The sequence below is a fragment of the Coregonus clupeaformis genome, chromosome 19 (genome assembly GCF_020615455.1).
Source record: "Coregonus clupeaformis isolate EN_2021a chromosome 19, ASM2061545v1, whole genome shotgun sequence".
In the NCBI taxonomy this organism is placed as follows: Eukaryota; Metazoa; Chordata; class Actinopteri; order Salmoniformes; family Salmonidae; genus Coregonus; species Coregonus clupeaformis.
The window spans coordinates 24,070,622-24,092,284 of record NC_059210.1 but is presented as its reverse complement, the minus strand read 5'-3'; the positions used below and the strand labels follow the sequence as shown (position 1 = coordinate 24,092,284).

Below are 21,663 nucleotides of genomic sequence, written 5' to 3'. Positions count from 1 at the left end.
CTTGACTTTCAATATAAAACGCGACACGTCAATACACAGCTGGACTCACCTGCTTCCGCTTTCTCCTGTTGTGCTATTAACAAACGCGAGACTGGCTCAACTGTGCTGGGAAACTAAGTAAGCTTCATAATGTAAAATACTGTGACAGGTAAAACAAGAACGCGATCGGCTTTATCTCCTAAACGCACTGCACAAGTTGACTGCAGGTATTTACTTAAAATAGCTACAAATATTAAAATGTATTGAAAAACCATCAAGTGGCTATTTCCAAACACCCCTGAATACAGTACAGCAACCTGTTTCCATTGATCATCCTTGAGATGTTTCTACAACTTGGAGTCCACCTGTGGTACATTTAATTAATTGGACATGATTTGGAAAGGCACACACACCTGTCTATATAAGGTCCCACAGTTGACATTGCATGTCAGAGCAAAAACCAAGCCATGATGTGGAAGGAATTGTCCGTAGAGCTCCAAGACAGGATTGTATTGAGGCACAGATCTGGGGGAGGGTACCAAAAAATGTCTGCAGCATTGAAGGTCCCCAAGAACACAGTGGCCTCCATCATTCTTGAATAGAAGAAGTTTGTAACCACCAAGACTCTCCCTAGAGCTGGCCGCCCGCCCAAACTGAGCAATCGGGGGAGAAGGGCCTTGGTCAGGGAGGTAACCAAGAACCCGATTGTCACTCCGACAAAGCTCCAGAGTTCCTCTGTGGAGATGGGAGAACCTTTCAGAAGGACAACCATCTCTGCAGCACTCCACCAATCAGGCCTTTATGGTAGAGTGGCCAGACAGAAGCCACTCCTCAGTAAAAAGCATGACAGCCTGCTTGGAGTTTGCCAAAAGGCACCCAAAGACTCTCAGACCATGAGAAACAAGATTCTCTGGTCTGATGAAAACAAGATTGAAATCTTTGGCCTGAATGCCAAGCGTCACTTCTAGAGGAAACCTGGCACCATCCCTATGGTAACGCATGGTGGTGGCAGCATCATGCTGTGGAGATGTTTTTCAGCGGCAGGGACTGGGAGACTAGTCAGGATCGAAGCAAAGATGAACGGAGCAAAGTACAGAGAGATCCTTGATGAAAACCTGCTCCAGAGCGCTCAGGACCTCAGACTGGGGCGAAGGTTCATCTTCTAACAGGACAACCATGACAATGCAGGAGTGGCTTCGGGACAAGTCTCTGAATGTCCTTGAGTGGCCCAGCCAGAGCCCGGAATGGAACCCGATCAAACATCTCTGGAGAGACCTGAAAATAGCTGTGCAGCAACGCTCCCCATCCAACCTGACAGCGCTTGAGAGGATCTGCTGAGAAGAATGGGAGAAACTCCCCAAATACAGGTGTGCCAAGCTTGTAGCGTCATACCCAAGAAGACTCGAGGCTGTAATTGCTGCCAAAGGTGCTTCAACAAAGTACTGAGTGAAGGGTTTGAATACTTAAGTAAATGTGATTTTTTAAAATATAAATTAGCAACATTTTCTAAAATCCTGTTTTTGCTGTCATTATGGGGTATTGTTTGTGTAGATTGATGAGGGGAAAAAAACGATTATCAATTTTAGAATAAGGCTGTAAATTAACAAAATGTGGAAAAAGTGAAAGGGTCTGAATACTTTCCGAAGGCACTGTACACACACAAAATATATATGGGGAATTGGAAATTATGCAGACATTTACATTGATGGAAGCTACAATCTGTAATATTTAAGCTGATCTACCCCTTAAGATCTCTTTATAAAGTAAAGTAGTCTACCTCAATTATTGAAACATCCACAGGGCTGGCTTTTTTCCCTAATGTAAATAATGACAGGAAAGGAAGAAGTCTGATGTGTTGGCAAATGGAATGTGAGAAAATGCCCCTGAAAATGTTTGTGACTTGGCTCAGGTTTCAGTCAGTTTGGTGACCCAATGTGAAAATCGAATAGAACTCAAATAAGTCATTATTAAGACAGAACAACTGTTCTGCACTATAATTTGTGATTGAACTAGTTATTGACCCGACTCGTCTTTGACATATAGTCAAGTTGTGGAATTACAAGGTATGGAGGGAAATTATTGCTTTGGGGCTTCAATGTGCAATTAATTAACAGTATGTGACCTTGTTATGAATACTCTAAATTAGGACTGACCCCATTTAGTCGACTGGTCGATTGTTTGGTCGATAGGCTGTTGGATGACTGAGATGTCTTTACTCGAGCAGTAGCAAAACTAAATACAAATAAATATCATGTAATAATAATAATAAATAAATAAATAAATAATAAGCCATTTAGCAGACGCTTTTATCCAAAGAAACGTACAGTCATGTGTGCATACATTTTTACGTATGTACAAGACACCTGAACGGCTCCTGTCTGAGTGGACTGATCCATTATGGAGGCCGTGGGGATGGCACAGTCCATCAGTCTAAGACGTGCTACTGAAATTGTATATGGTTATATTACACAAGAACAATGGTGCAACACTAATACAAATATTATTGTATAACAAATGCGCTTTCTCCCTCGTTGGATAGCGACCGCTGTCCACGGTTCTGAAACACATCAGTGCGCTGTTGAATTGGCTCCTTTTCCTAGACCATGTTGCTATGTGCATAATAGCAAAGTTAACCAGCATATTGGTGTTGAGAACAATACAGCGGAGGCAGCAGCAGAATGAGGAGATGAGAAAACAGCCCTTGCCTTATTGTCTAAGAAAAGTGAGGAGAGAACTTAAGTAGGTCTATAATCAATAGCCTAACTGTTAAATGTGCCTGGCTTTATAAGCCATCAATATATCTACAGAAATAAGACAGATGCTGCTTCTGTTGCCTGTTTGAGTGTTTGTTTAATAGCCTACTGATTACGTGAGCACCAAGCCTCACGCAATGACATGTCAAGTAAACAATTTCACAAATTCGGCTGTTTTTAAATCTTTGCTTTACACTTTGTTTTTGGTTAGAACAGCCTCCCTGGTATTATTTATAATTGATTTAGTGTTTACACTGTTCCAAAAATAATATTTATAATAATGCTTATTGTTGCTGTTGTAATAAGTAATGTCATTATCATTAGTAGGCCTAGTATACCAGCCTTGTATTACCACCATCGAGCTGTAGGCCTAAGAGCACATCCTGTTTAGTCTTAATACCGTAACTTACTTAGGCCTATATTTCAATACTTTTATAGGCTACTGTATCAATAAATCATTTATTCTTTCATGTCATCAAAGCTTACAAGTCATTCATGATTTGAAATGCAATCGAGCATTTTAGTTTTTAAATAAAATAAAGCGAACCTTGAATAATTATCTTAAACAATAAATAAACCATTCCATTTCGGAAATTGCATTCATGAATGAATGCGACTGTTTTTAGTATTTGCTGTAATAAAGGCTTAACAAAACTCTGGTATGCCTATACTTTATTTAGAGTGGTTTACATTATTCCAGACAGTCAGAAAAAGTATATTCTAATCTATACAGCACCTGTTTGGCACACATAATATGCACGCAGCGCTTGCGCCTTACCTTCTTTTTCTTGATCTACAGTATTTTCCATAACAAGTAACATTTACTCCACACATCTGACTTTCCCTTTACCTCCTGAGCAACCTATAAATATTCCCGTTTCGAGTTTGTCACGTCCTCTGCATCCATTTTGCTGACACGTGTTACGGTTTTCAGAGTTTGTTATAACCAATTTATTGATGTGATTATGATACGCTATAGGTACGCTCATTAGGCAGGATTAGGCGGCCGCCATTGGTGGCAGATTGACGAGGGCGGCATTTTCTGAGTTAAACTGACCAAGACGCACCTCCAACAACACATAAAACCTCACTTAATTATGCCCCCAAAAAACGACAATTTCTCTCAACCAGTGGCATATGGGCTTTTTAGGTGAGCGCTGATGCCGCCCTTTGATAAGCAGTGTGCACTTTGTCAAAGGCAGGGGCGCAAAATATTTTGCTTGTCCATACCCAGCGCGCCGCTGTTGGAGAGACATCTCTGCAGCACTTCACTAACGTTCAGTCAAAAAATGCATCTAAAATAAAATAATGTAGCAGATAAAGGATATGTCTCCCGAGTGGCGCAGTGGTCTAAGGCTGTGCCACTACAGATCCTGGACCGGGAGACCCATGGGGCAGCGCGCAATTGGCCCAGCGTCATCCAGGGTAGGGGAGGGCTGGCAGGGATGTAGCTCAGTTGATAGAGCATGGCGTTTGCAACGCCAGGGTTGTGGGTTCGATTCCCACAGGGGGCATGAAAAAATAAATATGTAAGTCGCTCTGGATAAGAGAGTCTGCTAAATGACGTAAATGTATATGGTAGAAAGAGTATGTGGCCTTTTCTGTAGCCTACAGGCTGGAGATAAAATGTATGACTGTAAGGAGACGGACACTTTACATCATGCAGGTTTCTCCGATCAAATAGCCTAACCTAAATGGTGCTCAATCAAATAAAAAAAAGGAGTTGTCATGTTAACAAAGCAACATATCCTAAAAACAGGCCAGGTCAAAGTAAATTTGACAATATGGAATGGACAATCACAACTGTTGTCCAGGAGTTATACCCCATTGTCATGATCAGTGGTTTCAAGTTTGTATCTGTAAACCTGATCATAGTGAAAAAAAAATACTTCTGCATTTCCAGCTGTGTAAAACACATTGCAAATAGGCTCACGCTAACTCCCGATAAAGTTGGGTAGCTGATATTCAAAGCTTAATTAGGCAAATTGATTAGTCACAGGAATCAGGACTAATAAAGCCAATGCAATGGCCTGTTTTACAAACGGTGGGCCTACAACATGGATGGGGATTCATACAATTCCATTGCAGGCTGACATGGTAGGCTACACCCTAGTAAGCACGATCCGAAGTCTTTTTTTGGTCCTGTCTGGAAGTCGTTTCTTGGTGTTTTACAAATGGTAGGCTTACAGCATAGATAAGGCATTCATAAAATTATATTTGAGGCAACACTGTAGGCTACACATCAGTAAGCACGGACCGACGCCAACGCCTTCTGGACATCTTTTTTTGGTGCAGTTCCGGACCGCCTTGATTTCCACATCCATGGATATTGTTTTTTGATCCGGTCCGGTCCAAACATAGACGTCTATAAATTACTTATTTTCAACTTTCATTCAGAACCGAAAATGAACCCGATTTCAACTTCCGGAAAATACTTATTTTTCAATGTTCAGAAAATATGCCTTTTCAGCATCCTGGAAAATATATATTATAAAACATTGGGTGAAACTTTCACAGTGAATGCTTTTGTTTATGTTTTGTGCGTATGAATTGAATATTGCCAAATGCGTCAGTAAAAAATATTGAGCCTATTTAATGTAACCCTTGCTGTTCACAGATCGCAAAGGAGCAGCATACAACTGACCTAAATGTTTGGAAAAGTTAACTTAAAAATGCATCTCCAGTGCAATTGCAGTTTAGCTCACATTTGAAGGCTGGGGGGCATTTAGGACGTACTGCTGATCGCTAAAATATCCTAATGATTATGATCACACTTCCTCAATTCAAATATTATGGCGACACTATAGGAAATATGGTTTGGTATGGTTTAGAAACTTGGGAACCAGGCTCGAGTTATCAATGTGGCCCTATCACCTGGAAATACTGCATCTTCACGCCTAGCATAACAACCTCCAGGCTTCCTTCATAACTGTCCATTTATTGGGGGGAAAATAAAGAATTACAGGGGGCAGTTTTGAAAAAAATTATCCAGTCTCAATCGTTTTCTGGAATAACGGACATTCTGGAGTAATAATTACATAACCAACGTTCTCTAGTAATACTATTCCAGTGCGAATAGGTCTTAGGTCACGTGCATGCGATGCATACATGTGTCACATAAAGAGAGCAAGGGTTGAGGGTATAGGGAATGTTTTTCCTAAACAAGTGAGGGATTTCGGTAAAATACGTTTTCAGTCAGAAATGGCTGTAATTATGTTTAATCTTCAGCAACACGGACAGCGTGATAAACACTTTGATGTTCTGTGGTGGTCGCTGCAGCAGGGAGGAGAGAGACATAACCGGTGCTAGTCACAGTCATTCGCTGGCTCTTTTTTTTTTTACAGCGCAGCAAGTCTGAGCCCGGCCCAATCAAATCAATTGCTGGTCGGACTCCCTTTAGTCATTTGTGTGTCTTAATTATTTAATCAAACTGTATGCTTAAGCATCAGACAAGCTCAGTGAATATAGTTAATTTGATTAAACACATAGGACGTGTCAATATATGGAATACATGTTAAAAAATTCAGACCAATCGATTGGTCGAAAGAACAGAAGACTCTTGGTCAACCAAGATGTATTTATTTATTGATTGATTGTCGGGGACAGCCCTACTCTATATAGACGCAACAAACGATACATGGCAACGGCTCACTTCTGAACACACAGACAGATATTACGGATTTAAAAGTAAGAGATCCTGACTGAATGTGGCTTTTAGAGACCATTAGCCACAGTCAACTACACTTCCATTAGTGACGCACTGCTAGATATTGGGTGCCTGTTGGACACCTATTAGAGACCCGGTTGCTGAGAGGGACTGGTATTGATAATGTGGGACACAAGCTGGAACTCAAGCAAACTTGCACTGTAGGAAACACACACAGATAAAATAAACTGTTGGGTAAATCCATTTAAATTCAATCACTTTTGACAGCATCCCTTTTGATTTGAACGAAACCTCCCATACATATTTGCCCATTGTAGAAGTGCTCAGAAAGTGACTTTTTGGACCTGAATGCCAAAACATTCAAGAGATTGAAGTGCTCAAAAGTTTACCCTTCTTGCATACCACACCACCATACTATGAGAAATTCATGTTTTCATCACTGGATAAGATAAACATTTTAGATTTATATAATTTAAAAGCTTACAAACAGGGTTGTCAAACTGTTGCAAAATTTGAGATTTTTGATGTCATTAACACAAATTCTCTAAAAACATGTAAACGCCAATTATTTTAATATTCACATATGTTGTAGCTTGGACCCTATTTTACAACATCCAAGGTTTTTGTGTCGTGCCCGCCATCGGTTGAGACAACGTGCTCTTGAATACAGGGTGGGTGTCATGTTTTCGCTGATAAATGTACTAAAATGGGAATAAAATGTACATTTCAACTTTCAAATGTTACCACAAAGATGGTTGGAGGGCCAGACATCAGAGAATGTTAACTTGAATATCGGTTGTTTTAAATTATACTGTCAATTCTCCATAGGAAACCTAATGAAATCATCAAAATATAAATAATAGAATAGACCGTTTAAGTTGGGTGGACCGGCAGCCATCTGTGTTAGTAATTAGAAGTTACCATTTCAATGGTGTACCAGATAAATTGCAGTGGTCTGGAGTGATAGGTCCATTCTATGATTGAAATTACACCAACCCTGTATTCAAGAGCATGTTGTGTCTCAACCGATGGTGGGAACAACACAAAAGCCTCAGATGACATAAAATTAGGGTCTAAGCGACAACATATGCATTTTTAGATAATTGACGTTAAAAAGGTTAAAACAAAGACAATTTTTATAATTAAAAAAATCAAGAAATGTAATAGTTTGACAACCCTGTTGGTAAGCTTTGAAATGATATCAAACTCAACCGTTTATCTTTTTCAGTGATGAAGACATGTCTCAAAATGGGTCAACTTTGGTCTCCCGAGTGGCGCAGTGGTCTAAGGCACTGCATCGCAGTGCTAGCTGTGCCACTAGAGATCCTGGTTCGAATCCAGGCTCTGTCGTAGCTGGCCGCGACCGGGAGACCCATGGGGCGGCGCACAATTGGCCCAGCGTCGTCCAGGGTAGGGGAAGAAATGGCCGGCAGGGATGTAGCCCAGTTGGATGTAGCTCAGTTGGTAGAGCATGGTGTTTGCAACGCCAGGGTTGTGGGTTCGATTCCCATGGGGGGCCAGTATGAATTTTGTATTTTTTTTATAATGTATGCACTCACTAACTGTAAGTCGCTCTGGATAAGAGCGTCTGCAAAAAAATGACTAAAATGTAAAACAAAGATTGAGCACCTTTATCTCCTGAATGTTTTGGCATTCAGGTCCAAAAAGTTACTTTCTGCCCACTTCTTCCATGAGCAAACATGGAAAGTTATGTTTAAAACCAAAGGGATGCTGTCAAAAAGTGATTAAATTCAATTGGATTTACCGTTTTGTTTTTAGTAAGAAGCTTATAATTTCAATGCTGTTTATTGACTATATCTCAGCATTCAACACCATAGTACCCTCCAAGCTCATCATTAAGCTCGAGGCCCTGGGTCTGAACCCCACCCTGTGCAACTGGGTCATGGTCTTCCTGACGGGCCTCCCCCAGGTGGTGAAGGTCGGAAACAACATCTCCACTTCCCTGATCCTCAACACTGGGGCCCCACAAGGGTGCGTGCTCAGCCCCCTCCTGTACTCCCTGTTCACCCATGACTGCGTGGCCAAGCACGCCTCCAACTCAATCATCAAGTTTGCAGATGACACAACAGTAGTAGGCTTGATTACCAACAATGACGAGACCGCCTACAGGGAGGAGGTGAGGGCTCTGGGAGTGTGGTGCCAGGAAAATAACATTTACATTTAAGTCATTTAGCAGACGCTCTTATCCAGAGCGACTTACAAATTGGTGCATAACCTCTCACTCAACGTCAACAAAACAAAGGAGATTATCGTGGACTTCAGGAAACAGCAGCGGGTACACCCCCTATCCACATCGACGGGACTGCAGTGGAGAAGATGGAAAGCTTCAAGTTCCTTGACGTACAGATCACTGACAAACTGAAATGGTCCACCCACGCACACGGTGTGGTGAAGGCGCAACAGAGCCGCTTCAACCTCAGGAGGCTGAAGAAATTCGGCTTGGCACCTAAAACCCACAAACTTTTACAGATGCACAATTGAGAGCATCCGGTCGGGCTGTATTACCGCCTGATACGGCAACTGCGCCGCCCGCAACCGCAGGGCTCTCCAGAGGGTGTTGCGGTCTGCCGAACGCATTACCGGGGGCAAACTACCCGCCCTCCAAGACACCTACAGCACCCGAAGTCACAGGAAGGCCAAAAAGATCATCAAGGACATCAACCACCCGAGCCACTGCCTGCTCACCCCACTATCATCCAGAAGGCGAGGTCAGTACAGGTGCATCAAAGCTGGGACCTAGAGAATGAAAAACAGCTTCTATCTCAAGGCCATCAGACTGTTAAATAGCCATCACTAGCACATTAGAGGCTGCTGCTGCCTTTTGAAATCACTGGCCACATTAAGAAATGGAACACTAGTCACTTTAATAATGTTTACATATCTTGCACTACTCATCTCATATGTACAGTGTACATATTTTGCAGGTTTTCCTACTTACAAAGCATGTAGAGGTCTGTACTTTTTATCATAGGTACCCTTCAACTGTGAGAGACGGATTCTAAAACAAAAATCCAGAAAATCACATTGTATTTTATTGCATGACATAAGTATTTGATCACCTACCAACCAGTAAGAATTCCGGCTCTCACAGACCTGTTAGTTTTTCTTTAAGAAGCCCTCCTGTTCTCCACTCATTACCTGTATTAACTGCACCTGTTTGAACTCGTTACCTGTAAAAAAAGACACCTGTCCACACACTCAATCAAACAGACTCCAACCTCTCCACAATGGCCAAGACCAGAGAGCTGTGTAAGGACATCAGGGATAAAATTGTAGACCTGCACAAGGCTGGGATGGGCTACAGGACAATAGGCAAACAGCTTGGTGAGAAGGCAACAACTGTTGGTTCAATTATTAGAAAATGGAAGAAGTTCAAGATGACGGTCAATCACCCTCGGTCTGGGGCTCCATGCAAGATCTCACCTCGTGGGGCATCAATGATCATGAGGAAGGTGAGGGATCAGCCTAGAACTACATGGCAGGACCTGGTCAATGACCTGAAGAGAGCTGGGACCACAGTCTCAAAGAAAACCATTAGTAACACACTACGCCGTCATTGATTAAAATCCTGCAGTGCACGCAAGGTCCCCCTGCTCAAGCCAGCACCTGTCCAGGCCCGTCTGAAGTTTGCCAATGACTATCTGGATGATCCAGAGGAGGAATGGGAGAAGGTCATGTGGTCTGATGAGACAAAAATAGAGCTTTTTGGTCTAAACTCCACTCGCCGTGTTTGGAGGAAGAAGAAGGATGAGTACAACCCCAAGAACACCATCCCAACCGTGAAGCATAGAGGTGGAAACATCATTCTTTGGGGATGCTTTTCTGCAAAGGGGACAGGACGACTGCACCGTATTGAGGGGAGGATGGATGGGGCCATGTATCGCGAGATCTTGGCCAACAACCTCCTTCCCTCAGTTAGAGCATTGAAGATGGGTCGTGGCTGGGTCTTCCAGCATGACAACGACCAGAAACACACAGCCAGGGCAACTAAGGAGTGGCTCCTTAAAAAGCCTCTCAAGGTCCTGGAGTGGCCTAGCCAGTCTCCAGACCTGAACCCAATAGAAAATCTTTGGAGGGAGCTGAAAGTCCGTATTTGTCCCACTATGGAGGAGTGGGACAAAATCCCTGCTGCAGTGTGTGCAAACCTGGTCAAGACCTAGAGGAAACATATGATCTCTGTAATTGCAAACAAATGTTTCTGTACCAAATATTAAGTTCTGCTTTTCTGATGTATCAAATACTTATGTCATGCAATAAAATGCAAATTAATTACTTAAAAATCATACAATGTGATTTTCTGGATTTTTGTTTTAGATTCCGTCTCTCACAGTTGAAGTGTACCTATGATAAAAAATTACAGACCTCTACATGCTTTGTAAGTAGGAAAACCTGCAAAATCAGCAGTGTATCAAATACTTGTTCTCCCCACTGTATATACAGTATTCTATTCTACTGTATCTTAGTCCATGCCGCTCTGTCATTGCTTGTCCATATATGTATATATTCTTAAATTCCATTCCTTACTAGATTTGTGTGTATTGGGTATATGTTTTGAAATTGTTAGATATTACTTGTTAGATATTGCTGCACTGTCGGATCTAGAAGCACAAGCATTTCGCTACACCCGCAATAACATCTGCTAAACACATGTATGTGACAAATACAATTTGATTTGAAGAAGAAATAAGAAAGCTTCTCTCATTTGCTGTTACTTAGCACCTCACTCTTCAAATCTAACAGAAAATGAGCTGTGCAGGAAGACAGAGACAAAAAATAAAAAGTTGTGGGCTATATTGTGTCATCTATTCAACAAATAGGCCAAGCCACAAAGTTCTGCCTACTTTGTCATGTCTGACTAAGACATATTGTCTGGGAGTGTTTGACACTTGTAAATTGTAATGCAGTCTACCAAGAGAAAATATATTTGTGAACAGCCCAATGGGTGAACTGCCAAAATGTAGCTAATGCAAGAAATGGATGCTGCATGCATGATAGTGTAACATATTCAAAGAACAATTGTATATTAATATTCTTATTTCATTAATCTATTAAATATACACTGAACAAAATTATAAAGTGAAATTTTCTACACACAAAAAGCTTATTATTCTCAAATTCTGGGCACAAATTTGTTTACATCCCTGTTAGTGAGCTAATCTATCCACCTGACAGGTGTGGCATATCAAGAAGCTGATTAAACAGAATCATTACACAGGTACACAATCAATCAGTATGGCAAAAACAATCTCTGCTCAGAGGGCCTTAGAAATAATTTTTGCAGAGAGAGAAGCTAGTGTGGAAGGAGAGTCTTCCACTTTGGAAGATGAAGAATTTTCCAAATATGAGGATCATGTCTCTGACAATTCGGAGTCTGACAGTGAGTTGGAAAAAGAGGATGAGATTGACCCTCTGCCAGCCCCAGGACCAGCCCCAGGACCAGCCCCAGGACCAGCCCCAGGACCAGCCCCAGGACCAGCCCGTCAGCAACCAGCTCATCAGCAGCCTGCAGGACGAGAAATATGGATGTAAAAAAATTGTGAAATTGAATGGTCTTCTTGCCCAAGGAATGAGCCACCCTGCATGTGTGCCAATGTAATAAGGATGCCACCAGGGCCGACGCAGATGGTGGTTACTCATGTGCAGGACATAAAGTCTTCTTTTGAACTGTTCATCCCAGACACCATCCAGAAAATCATTCTGGACTGCACTAATTTGGAGGGAAGACGTGTTTTTGGAAAGAGATGAAAGGAGATGGACCAAACTCATTTACATGCATACTTTGTGGTTCTTATCCTTGCTGGTGTTTTCAGATCCAATGGGAAATCCACAGAATCCCTGTGAAATGCAGAAACTGGCAAATAACTTTCCTGTGCAACAATGTCTCTGGAAAACTTCCACATTATTTCCAGGATTATCCGCTTCGATAACCGAGACACCAGACAAGCTCGGCGGCAGAGACAAGCTAGCTGCAATCAGGTCAGTGTGGGACAAGTGGGTGGACCGCCTTCCTCGGTTTTACAACCCTGGGCCCAACATTACTGTTGATGAGCAGCTTATGCCCCTTCAGGCAGTACATACCGTCTAAACCCGCAAAATATGGAAACAAGATCTGGGCTGCCTGTGATGCTGCTTCATCATATGCGTGGAACTTGCAAGTGTATACAGGGAAATCCAGATGGAGCAGCCCCTGAGAAGAACCAAGGGATGCAGGTTGTCCTGGACGTGACACAGGGACTCCGTGGCCACAACATCACTTGTGATAACTTTTTTTACTTCGCACAAGCTGGGACAGGAGCTCCTCAAGAGGAAGCTGACGATGGTGTGAACAGTACGAAAAAAACAAGCCAGAGCTCCCACCTCAGCTGTTGAATACACGGAACAGGCCTATCAATTCCTCTAAGTTTGTGTTCATGGCCAACACGTCCCTAGTGTCCTATGTGCCAAAGAAAGGCAAACATGTGGTACTCATGAGTATGCTGCATAGGGATGAGAGAATCTGTGGCCAGGAACATCAAAAACCAGAAATCATAATGATTACAACGCCACAAAAGTAGGGGTGGACAATTTAGACAAGCTGGTGACTGGCTACAGCTGCAAAAGAAAAACCCTACGCTGGCCACTTGTGATATTCTTCAAGATATTGGACATCTCGGCGTATAATGCGTTTGTCATCTGGATGGCGTTGAACCCAGATTGGAACAGAGGGAAGCTCCAGAGGAGACAGCTCTTTCTCGAGGAGCTGGGCAAGGCATTGGTAAGACCTCAAATACAGAGGAGGCAACATATCCCAAGGACCCCAGCTTCTGCAGCCATAGTGAGGAGGATTAAGGAGGAGGATGCTGGTGCCCCATCCGCCCGACCCACAGAACCAACAACTCCAATACCGGAAGTAAGTGTGAGTGATGTTGCTGCGTGTGTGTGTGTGTGTCTGACTCTCCTACCTTGGCCTGCTGTAACTATATACACTACCGTTCAAAGGTTTGGAGTCACTAAGAAATGTCCTTGCTTTCGAAAGAAAAGCAATTTTTTTGTCCATTAAAATAACATCAAATTGATCAGAAATACAGTGTAGACATTGTTAATGTTGTAAATGACTATTGTAGCTGGAAAAGGCTGATTTATGGAATATCTACATAGGCGTACGGAGGCCCATTATCAGCAACCATCAGTCCTGTGTTCCAATGGCACGTTGTGTTTGCTAATCCAAGTTTATCATTTTAAAAGGCTAATTGATCATTAGAAAACCCTTTTGTAATTATGTTAGCACAGCTGAAAACTGTTGTGCTGATTAAAGAAGCAATAAAACTGGCCTTCTTGAGACTAGTTGAGAATCTGGAGCGTCAGCAATTGTGGGTTCGATTAAAGGCTCAAAATGGCCAGAAACAAAGAACATTCTTCTGAAACTCGTCAGTCTATTCTTGTTCTGAGAAATGAAGTTGCCAAGAAAAAGCCACATCTCAGACTGGCCAATAAAAATAAAAGATTACGATGGGCAGTCTGAGATATGGCTCTGCCTAGAAGGTCGGCATCCCGGAGTCGCCTGTTTTGCGGGTACCATTTAATGAAGCTGCCAGTTGAGGACCTGTGAGGCGCCTGCTTCTCAAACTAGACACTAATGTATTTGTCTTCTTGCTCAGTTGTGCACTGGGGCCTCCCACTCCTCTTTCTATTCTGGTTAGAGCCAGTTTGCGCTGTTCTGTGAAGGGTACACAGCGTTGTACGAGATCTTCAGTTTCTTGGCAATTTCTCGCATAGAATAGCCTTCATTTCTCAGAACAAGAATAGACTGACGAGTTTCAGAAGAAAGTTATTTGTTTCTGGCCATTTTGAGCCTGTAATCGAACCCACAATTGCTGATGCTCAACTAGTCTCAAGAAGGCCAGTTTTATTGCTTCTTTAAAATCAGCACAACAGTTTTCAGCTGTGCTAACATAATTGCAAAGGGTTTTCTAATGATCAATTAGCCTTTTAAAATGATAAACTTGGATTAGCAAACACATCGTGCCATTGGAACACAGGACTGATGGTTGCTGATAATGGGCCTCTGTACGCCTATGTAGATAATCCTTTCTTTTTAAATCAGCTGTTTCCAGCTACAATTGCCATTTACAACATTAACAATGTCTACACTGTATTTCTGATCAATCTGATGTTATTTTAAAATGGACAAAAAATTGCTTTTCTTTCAAAAACAAGGACATTTAAGTTACCCCAAACTTTTGAACGGTAGTGTGTGTGTGTATGTATGTACAGTGAGGGAAAAAAGTATTTGATCCCCTGCTGATTTTGTACATTTGCCCACTGACAAAGAAATTATCAGCCTATAATTTTAATGGTAGGTTTATTTGAACAGTGAGAGACAAAAAAATCCAGAAAAATGCATGTCAAAAATCTTATAAATTGATTTGCATTTTAATGAGGGAAATAAGTATTTGACCCCCTCTCAATCAGAAAGACTTCTGGCTCCCAGGTGTCTTTTATACAGGTAACGAGCTGAGATTAGGAGCACACTCTTAAAGGGAGTGCTCCTAATCTCAGCTTGTTACCTGTATAAAAGACACCTGTCCACAGAAGCAATCAATCAATCAGATTCCAAACTCTCCACCATGGCCAAGACCAAAGAGCTCTCCAAGGATGTCAGGGACAAGATTGTAGACCTACACAAGGCTGGAATGGGCTACAAGACCATCGCCAAGCAGCTTGGTGAGAAGGTGACAACAGTTGGTGCGATTATTCGCAAATGGAAGATACACAAAAGAACTGTCAATCTCCCTCGGCCTGGGGCTCCATGCAAGATCTCACCTCGTGGAGTTGCAATGATCATGAGAATGGTGAGGAATCAGCCCAGAACTACACGGGAGGATCTTGTCAATGATCTCAAGGCAGCTGGGACCATAGTCACCAAGAAAACAATTGGTAACACACTACGCCGTGAAGGACTGAAATCCTGCAGCGCCTGCAAGGTCCCCCTGCTCAAGAATGCACATATACAGGCCCGTCTGAAGTTTGCCAATGAACATATGAATGATTCAGAGGAGAACTGGGTGAAAGTGTTGTGGTCAGATGAGACCAAAATCGAGCTCTTTGGCATTAACTCAACTCGCCATGTTTGGAGGAGGAGGAATGCTGCCTATGACCCCAAGAAAACCATCCCCACCGTCAAACATGGAGGTGGAAACATTATGCTTTAGGGGTGTTTTTCTGCTAAGGGGACAGGACAACTTCACTGCATCAAAGGGACGACGGACGGGGCCAGGTACCGTCAAATCTTGGGTGAGAACCTCCTTCCCTCAGCCAGGACATTGAAAATGGGTCGTGGATGGGTATTCCAGCATGACAATGACCCAAAACACACGGCCAAGGCAACAAAGGAGTGGCTCAAGAAGAAGCACATTAAGGTCCTGGAGTGGCCTAGCCAGTCAAATGATGTCAATTAGCCTATCAGAAGCTTCTAAAGCCATGACATCATTTTCTGGAATTTTCCAAGCTGTTTAAAGGCACAGTCAACTTAGTGTATGTAAACTTCTGACCCACTGGAATTGTGATACAGTGAATTATAAGTGAAATAATCTGTCTGTAAACAATTGTTGGAAAAATTCCTTGTGTCATGCACAAAGTAGATGTCCTAACCGACTTGCCAAAACTATAGTTAACAAGAAATCTGTGAAGTGGTTGAAAAAACGAGTTTTAATGACTCCAACCTAAGCGTATGTAATCTTCCGACTTCTACTGTATGTATGTATGTATGCATGTATGTATCGTACAGTGGGGGGAAAAAGTATTTAGTCAGCCACCAATTGTGCAAGTTCTCCCACTTAAAAATATGAGAGAGGCCTGTAATTTTCATCATAGGTACACGTCAACTATGACAGACAAATTGAGAATTGTTTCTCTCCTGAAAATCACATTGTAGGATTTTTAATGAATTTATTTGCAAATTATGGTGGAAAATAAGTATTTGGTCACCTACAAACAAGCAAGATTTCTGGCTCTCACAGACCTGGAACTTCTTCTTTAAGAGGCTCCTTTGTCCTCCACTCGTTACCTGTATTAATGGCACCTGTTTGAACTTGTTATCAGTATTAAAGACACCTGTCCACAACCTCAAACAGTCACACTCCAAACTCCACTATGGCCAAGACCAAAGAGCTGTCAAAGGACACCAGAAACAAAATTGTAGACCTGCACCAGGCTGGGAAGCCTGAATCTGCAATAGGTAAGCAGCTTGGTTTGAAGAAATCAACTGTGGGAGAAATTTTTTGGAAATGGAAGACATACAAGACCACTGATAATCTCCCTCGATCTGGGGCTCCACGCAAGATCTCACCCCGTGGGGTCAAAATGATCACAAGAACGGTGAGCATTTTCTATGGGGTTGAGATCTGTAGACTGGCTAGGCCACTCCAGGACCTTGAAATGCTTCTTACGAAGCCACTCCTTCATTGCTCGGGCAGTGTGTTTGGGATCATTGTCATGCTGAAAGACCCAGCCACGTTTCATCTTCAATGCCCTTGCTGATGGAAGGAGGTTTTCACTCAAAATCTCACGATACATGGCCCCATTCATTCTTTCCTTTACACGGATCAGTCGTCCTGGTCCCTTTGCAGAAAAACAGCCCCAAAGCATGATGTTTCCACTCCCATGCTTCACAGTAGGTATGGTGTTCTTTGGATGCAACTCAGCATTCTTTGTCCTCCAAACACGACGAGTTGAGTTTTTACCAAAAAGTTATATTTTGGTTTCATCTGACATTCTCCCAATCCTCTTCTGGATCATCCAAATGCACTCTAGCAAACTTCAGATGGGCCTGGACATGTACTGGCTTAAGCAGGGGGGACACGTCTTGCACTGCAGGATTTGAGTCCCCTGGCGGCGTAGTGTGTTACTGATGGTAGGCTTTGTTACTTTGGTCCCAGCTCTCTGCAGGTCATTCACTAGGTCCCCCCATGTGGTTCTGGGATTTTTGCTCACCGTTCTTGTGATCATTTTGACCCCACGGGGTGAGATCTTCGCGTGGAGCCCCAGATCGAGGGAGATTATCAGTGGTCTTGTATGTCTTCCATTTCCTAATAATTGCTCCCACAGTTGATTTCTTCAAACCAAGCTGCTTACCTATTGCAGATTCAGTCTTCCCAGCCTGGTGCAGGTCTACAATTTTGTTTCTGGTGTCCTTTGACAGCTCTTTGGTCTTGGCCATAGTGGAGTTTGGAGTGTGACTGTTTGAGGTTGTGGACAGGTGTCTTTTATACTGATTACAAGTTCAAACAGGTGCCATTAATACAGGTAACGAGTGGAGGACAGAGGAGCCTCTTAAAGAAGAAGTTACAGGTCTGTGAGAGCCAGAAATCTTGCTTGTTTGTAGGTGACCTAATACTTATTTTCCACCATAATTTGCAAATAAAATCATTAAAAATCCTACAATGTGATTTTTTTTTTCTCATTTTGTCTGTCATAGTTGACGTGTACCTATGATGAAAATTACAGGCCTCATCTTTTTAAGTGGGAGAACTTGCACAATTGGTGGCTGACTAAATACTTTTTCCCCCCACTGTATGTATGTATATGAGAGAGAGAAATATATAAATCGCAACAATTTCAAACATTTTACTGAGTTACAGTTCATATGAGGAAATCAGTCAATTGAAATAAATTCATTAGGCCCTAATCTATGGACTTCACATGACTGGGAATACAGATTTGAATCTGTTGGTCACAGATACCATAAAAGAAATGGGCCTCAGGATCTCATCACGGTATTTCTGTGCATTCAAATTGCCATAGATAAAATGCAATTGTTTTCGTTGTCTGTAGGTTATGCATGCCCATTCCATAACCCCACCACCATGGGGCACTCTGTTCACAACGTTGACATCAGCAAACTGCTCGCCCACATTACGCCATACACGTAGTCTGCGGTTGTGAGGCCGGTTGGACATACTGCCAAATTCTCTAAAATGATGGAGGCGGCTTATGGTAGAGAAATCAACATCAAATTATCTGGCAACAGCTCTGGTGGACATTCCTGCAGTCAGCATGCCAATTGCACGTTCCCTTAAAACTTGAGACATCTGTAGCATTGTGTTGTTGTGTGACAAAACTGCTGATTTTAGAGAGGCCTTTTATTGACCCCAGCTCAAGGTGCACCTGTGTAATGATCATGCTGCTTAATCAGCTTCTTGATATGCCACACCTGTCAGGTGGATGGATTATCTTGGCAAATGAGAAATGCTCACTAACAGGGATGTAAACAAATTTGTGCACAACATTTGAAAGAAATATGTTTTTTGTGCGTATGGAAAATTTCTGGGATCTTTATTTCAGCTCATGAAACATGGGATCAACACTTTACACGTTGCGTTTATATTTTTGTTCAGTGGATATTTAAAACCCATAGTCTTATGGCCTTCCTGTTGAAAATAGCGTTAATCTATGCGCTATACTTGTTTACAGAAAACAGATGGAAGATGAGGCGATCAACTGTGCTAATTAGCTATCTAGTATGCTCCGAACACCTGTGTGTCAGGTCCTCGGGAAGTGTAGCGGAAATGTAGTTTCATCGGATGGAGGCACCCATAGCCTAGCTGTATGGATCTGTGCAAAACTGAAGGATTATTTGAAGGATTCTTTCTCGCTGATGAAAGATAAGGGCCATATGCTTCAAAAGCCTTATCACAAGCGATGATTGAGGTTTCTAAACGTTAAAACACAACGTTGGGATTGTAGTTCACGAGGCAGTCGTGGGAGAAGCTAATGGCAGAGAACTGTAGGGAGAAGGCAGAATGCCACCTAGAGTTTGAGAGCTAGGCCTTCACCCCCTAAATCACAGTTGTTTTCAATCCAGTGAATTCAGGTAGTGCATTGAAATGTAATGCCTTAATTGATAAATGCCTATTGTTTATGGGGATTTTATAAATTAATTAAATTTCAATTAACTTCTTGAATTTACTGAATTAAACTAAATTGACCCCTGCCCTCCTACACTATTCTAGGTGACAAATCCATTGGAGGCAGCTGTTGGGAGATCAATAACAGTAGACCCAATTCAGCTTCCATAGCCTATAGAAAATGTCCTCCAATAAACTTGCGAGCATGCCAGCCATCTCGCTACTCACAAAACAATATTCAATACATACACAACACAATTTGCACTCTTATGAAATAACACGTCAGTGCTTGCCTATGTAGCCTATTCGACGTGAGCACAACAGTAGGACGCCTAGGACAGCCATGTTTGATTAAACAAATAGTCCTAGAGATTATCAAATGTTACTTTGATATGAAAAACGTAGCCAGCCAGAATAAAAGCAAATAGGAGTCATCGACAGTCGTCAGAGGATATGTGTAGGTGTAGCGACTAAACTGTCAGGGAAATAAAGCAATAATGTTGTGATCACATTACCAACTGAGCAAATGGAACATGGAAGGTAACAAAGGAAACGCTACATTTTCAACAAAGATCGTTTTTTTTTCTCCTGTTAATGCTATACAAGTCAGTCGTCGTGCTTAATCGATGATCCCAAGTGAAAACAACAATGCCGACAAAAAAAATAATACATTAAGGCCTTAAACAGTTAACGTGGACACAATGTTGCAACAACAGTAGCAACTCACCGTCGCAGACGCCAGGCTGCTGTCTGTCAAGGTGAGGTGGTGCGGTTCCCATCTCCGTAAGAATTTTGAGGTTAGAATTTTGCTGAGGAAGGTCCGAGGGTGTTTGACCACACACACTTGGATATCACCCTCCTGTAGTAGTTTATATCGCATCCCGCTGCTGCAATGGAGCAGGGTTCTCTTGCACGACCCGGCGCTTAACTTATTATTATTCCCCTCCGGCGGCAACGGCGCAGACATCTCTCCAAGCAAAGGCTTGCTCTCCTCAGATTGATAGAATTGGTTATTATGTAGCTCGTTTCCCCCACCGCTGCTGTTAAAATCCATATTTATCAGGTCGCAAAAATGATCCTAGAGGTAACAATGTATTATACTTTTAGTAGTTTTTGGATTGTAAGGCTTGGGAGCAAAGCTAAAGCGATGCGACCTCAATTGTTAAAATAGTGTTGCGGGCACAAAACAGACACGGCGGAGACACGGACAGAAAAGCCATGAAAGTGTCTTTGGTGGGGGTATTTCAGGACGGAGCAGTTATTGGGTAGGCAAATAATCCTTTATCCGTACAATGCCCACTACAATGTCTAGCCTGTCCGCGTTTCGCTCCCCCAAAGATCTATTCAATATGTTCGGGCCATATCCATTGCCAGCCCCAGTTCAGATAACATAATCCACAGATTTAACTCATACAAATCACGTAGCTTTGATACAAAACACCCAAAGGCGACGTGTTTCTTCTGTCTTTAAATGTTCATTGGCAAGGTTCCTTTTTCTGTCTTCCTCTATCTTTGCAAAAGCACTTCGATAGAGCCACTTGGATTGGTCCCTTCTCGTTCATGTGATACCAAAGTGACGTCAATGGGGAGGCAAGCGGATGCGCTGTGCGTCTTTTAGCCCCACTGTCTGCTGCCTATGCGATAGGAGGGCAGTTTCCTCAACACAAAAATGGAGGACGTACGACCTAAATGTCAATTTTCTGTCGTCTAGCAGTGCTGTCTCCATTTTTGTTAAAGACCGCGTTTGACAAGAAAATCTATCAGTCTTTTCAATAAATGTTACTGGGATCATGGGCGTTAAGAATCATGACAAGACCTGATGAAATGATACTGAGGGCAACATATGCAAATATTTAATGTGAGGAAGTAAAACAATTTATTTAAATTGTCGGTACAGTTTCAATTGCAAACAGAAAACGGCTTATAGCTTCGATTTTATTGCTAATTCGTTTGCATTTTTATGCACACTAGGCTACAATAAGCATTAACCACAAACAGTTTCCCTTTAACTGTGAGCTCAATGTTGGTACTTTGTAGAAATTATTGATTAGCATCCACATTGTCTGGTGGGGGAGTGCACAACACACCCCATTAAAACATTTTTTTTTACATTTTAGTCATTCAGCAGACGCTCTTATCCAGAGCGATTTACAGTTAGTGAGTGCATACATTTTCATACTGGCCCACCGTGGGAAACGAACCCACAATCCTGGCGTTGCAAGTGCCATGCTCTACCAACTGAGCTACAGGGGACCTGTAAAAACGGTTTCAGCAGTGGGTCAGAGACTCCCAGTCACATACTTAGCCCACAGTGACAGTATCAATGTGTCCAGATTTAATCTAAGAAACAGTTGTCACA

The 21,663-nt window shown here is 42.3% G+C and overlaps 1 protein-coding gene across 1 annotated transcript in view; it reads right to left on the bottom strand.

Annotated features, from left to right (window-relative positions):
* Positions 1-20,844, bottom strand: part of LOC121531819 (C-Maf-inducing protein) — a 51,379-nt gene extending 30,535 nt beyond the window's left edge. The window contains exon 1 of the mRNA XM_041837297.1: positions 20,032-20,844. Within this exon, the coding sequence (XP_041693231.1) occupies positions 20,032-20,358 (327 nt within the window). The 5' untranslated portion in view covers positions 20,359-20,844. The remainder of the gene's footprint in view (positions 1-20,031) is intronic.
* Positions 20,845-21,663: the final 819 nt, after the last annotated feature.